The 3,721-nt window shown below is 38.8% G+C and overlaps 1 protein-coding gene across 1 annotated transcript; it reads left to right on the top strand.

The window, feature by feature from the left end:
* Window positions 1-2,013: 2,013 nt before the first annotated feature.
* LOC109423277 (uncharacterized) lies at window positions 2,014-2,779 on the top strand. Its single transcript, XM_019698205.3, has 2 exons — window positions 2,014-2,218; window positions 2,288-2,779. The coding sequence occupies exons 1-2, from the start codon at window positions 2,168-2,170 to the stop codon at window positions 2,582-2,584; spliced, it is 348 nt and encodes a 115-aa protein (XP_019553750.3). The 5' UTR covers window positions 2,014-2,167; the 3' UTR covers window positions 2,585-2,779.
* The last annotated feature ends 942 nt before the right edge of the window (window positions 2,780-3,721 follow it).

The raw sequence follows: 3,721 nt of genomic DNA, 5'->3' as shown, positions 1-3,721 counted from the left end.
CAGTAATGTAAATAACAAATAATGGATAAACAAAAAATAAATGCCGGCTTCATTTCATAAGGCATGCAGCTATCGGACGCAACAACTGTATCTGAGAAAGTGATTTTGAAATCCTGCGTAAAGAATAATGTATTGTGTTTGCAGACAAAAATCAATTTCGCTTACATGCTTCTCAAGACCAATAGTTTGCTGCTTGCTATAGGGCACTGCACGCCGCTAAGGTTGCAACGGATTTTTTTCTAAGTTTTTGGCATTACGGTATTATTCCAGGAATTCCTTATATGGTTTCTACAGGACTTTCTCGAAGAATTCATCCAATAATTTCTTAAGGAGCTCCTCTATTAACTTTGTAAGGAATTTTTCATTGTGTTCTTTATAGGTTTCCCCAACAGGGGAAGGATAACATTTCCACAGGAATTCCTACTGGGAATTCCAGAAAAAAAACTTCTGAAAACATTCCAAAAGGATCTGGAGGAATTTCAGAAGGAATCCCTGAAGGAACTTCCTGAAGAATTTTAGAAGGAACTCCTAAAACAATCTTGAAAGGAAATTGATAAATTTCAAAAGATATTCCGTGCAAATCTAGATGAAGCTTTCAAAGAAATCTTGAATAAACTTCTGGAAGAATCTTAGAAGGAGATATTTGTTGATTGTCAAAAGGAACTCCTGGTTTAATTTCTGAAGAAAGCACAAAAGAAAAAATTGAAAGAATCCCGTAAAGAATTCCTGAAGGAATCCCGGAAATAACTTTTGGGGAATCACGGAAGATTATCTTATCTCCTGATGAAATCTAAGAAAGAAAATCCTGGAGGAATTCCAGAAGCAACTATGGGAGGAATCCGTAAAGGGATTCCTCGCAGAATTCTAATATATCCTGTAGGAATCCTGGATAAAGTGATAGGAGGGATGCCGGAAAAAGTTACTGGAGGAGTTCCGAAAAAAAAACATCCTGGATAAATCCTAGAAGGAAGTCCTCGAGGAATCCCAGAAGAAGGAAACCAAGAAGGAACTCCTGGAGGAATACCGAAAGGAACTTCTTTAGGAAACACAGAAAAAAGTTCTGATGGCATCTCAAAAGAAATTCCGGTTAAAATCCCTGTAAAGATGTCCAAAGAAACTGCTGGTGGAAGAGAGGAGAAGAAAACCTTGAAAAACTCCTGAAGGAAACCTTGGATAAACTTTTAGGAAAACCTTAGAAAAAAAAACTCATGGAGAAATCTCAGAAGGAGGTTTTGAGGGAATCTAAAAAGGAATTCCGGAATGAACTATTGAAGGGATCTTCGAAGGAACCCCTGAAGGAATACAATAAGGAGGAATTCTCTAATGGAATATCAAAGAAAATTCATGGAGAAATCCTAGAAGGAAGTGCTGGAGGAACTAAAAGGGAGACATTCTCAAAATGGAAATTTCAAAAGAAACTTCTCGAGGAATTCCAAAATGAACTGCTGTAAGAATTTTAGAAGAAACTCCTGCAGGGTCCTTCGAATGTCGTGGTGAATTTTATTCAAATAAAACCAATTTGATATTCTTAATAGATTTATTAGTGAGCAAACTAATATCTCCGGAAGAGCTTCTATGGTATATTGAGAGCATCAATTTCTGGTTCTTCGGCATCAAGCAGAACGATGGGCGGTTTATTGAGTCATTAGCTCTGGTGATAATCTCCACTGGTTGCACCTATGGTCTTGATGTCGGCGATCTGAACCTGGTAGTCGGTAATGTTTTCTTGCTATTGTTTTTTTTTTCATAATATTCTATTAACATTCAAGTTAAAATTTCAATCAGAACTAAGTTCGAATTTTTTTTTACATGAAAATTTTGTTGAGGGGGGGGGGGGGGTTTAACATGCTACGTCATTTATAGAGGGGGTATCTGAATTTGTGACGAAATGCTACGAAGGGGGAGGGGGGTATTAAAAATCGCTTAAAAAAGCTACGTCATTTATGGACGCCCCCTTACAGTATCACCCGAAAGTAGTTATCACAAACATAGTCATGGAAAGGTTCTTCTCATCTCAAATGCTGCTCTACTATCGGACACCATGTGCACACCACTCTACAGATCGTTTTGAACCGGCAAGATATGAGCATCGTCACCTCGTTTCATTCTTCAGTTCTACTTGAACTCTGTTTGGATTAGAAATATCACACGAAGTTTAGACAAAAATATGTTAGATTCCCTAATCGGGCCATTGTGCATAATCCTGTTCCTGCTTCTAGTGAGTTCAAGTTTTCGTATCGTATCAAACTGAATGCAATAGTTGAAACTCTTTATTTTTCGTTCGCAGATGTGCGCCTTCGCGTACTGTTTGAAGACATGTTTGGAGTGGATTGTGAAACTGATAAGTGGGAATTGCATTCGAAGACGTTCGACGGTGATCAATGTTCTCGTAATCGAAGTGGAACCAGCGCAGGATCGGGAGCAGCTAGTACCCAAGAAGAATGCCACTCCCGATTTGCAAGCACCATCGGCAGAAGACAGTGACTTGGCGCAGCAAGAAAAGCAAACTGAACTATCGGAAAGGTGTGATAATTTGATGCATTTGTTGGAAGGTACTGGAGAAAATATAAATTTTAGCTTTTAGCCAGTAGACAAGTGAACTAATGTGATTAAATTCGATGGATAATTCTCCATATCCTTGGAGATTCGTCTCAAACATAGTTCACGACGACTCATGTTCATGTACGCATCGTAAATCGATCATCGTATCATAAAAATGTTATATAATTTCCCGAAAAATAAATGAACTTTGTTTCTACAAGTTTGACAATGATATCAACATGTTCGATACTTATTTTGAGACCAAAAGATCACACATTGATTGTGACCGTCCTGCACTTGATCAATCCATCTCGCTCGCTGCGCACCACGTCGTCTTGTACCGGTCGAATTACCCTTTTTATAGGATTGTTATCCGAAATCCTGGTGGCGTGTCCGTATACAGCGCGAGCGCTGTGCAGTTTCGGTTGCTTGATGACGCGCGTCCTGAAAGGTTAATAACCAGTGCTGAAAATATAATTTCTACATATCTAAACTCGACCACCTGCAGCTAATTTTAGAAGCTGAACCTGAGAATATGGTATATGAAAAACTTTTGTGACTAGACGGTTTTTCCGTGACTGTCTAGTAGAACTTGTCTAGCCGCACAAGTTTTTCATATACCATATTCTCAGGTTCAGCTTCTAAAATAAGCTGTAGGTGGTTGAATTTAGATATGACGAATTGACATTTTCAACGAAACGGCAAAAATGTATAACATTTTCTTATTCACATAATAAGGAAATTTCTTGTCGTGTATACAGCTCCTCTCGCTTGGAAAAAAATACTCAGAAGAATCACTCAAAGCTGAGCTGTTCTGAAACAATACAAATCATGAGTCAATAACTTTCCTGCTCTGCAGCAGCGCTAGCACAGAGTGATCAAACCCCTCTAATATTGTATGATGCTTTCACAACAAAACGCGCTGCCTACTTTCAGTTAATATTTCTGAATCATCGTGACGAATCAAGCACCACCTCCAATGAGAGTATATTACAGGTGGGGATGAAGAAGAGATGGCTACGTATTAGTAAGGAGAGAAAAATGTAAACACAAACGGTGACGTCACTATTTGACACGCGTTCTTATGGGAGCTTGCTTTGCTTGTAGTAGTGAGATGATTTGCACCAGACACGGATCTCACGCACACGAAGTGTCTTCTTCCCTACCTTCTTTAGACTCT

The sequence above is a fragment of the Aedes albopictus genome, chromosome 2 (genome assembly GCF_035046485.1).
Source record: "Aedes albopictus strain Foshan chromosome 2, AalbF5, whole genome shotgun sequence".
NCBI classification, from domain to species: domain Eukaryota; kingdom Metazoa; phylum Arthropoda; class Insecta; order Diptera; family Culicidae; genus Aedes; species Aedes albopictus.
This window is presented reverse-complemented; position numbering and strand designations above follow the sequence as displayed.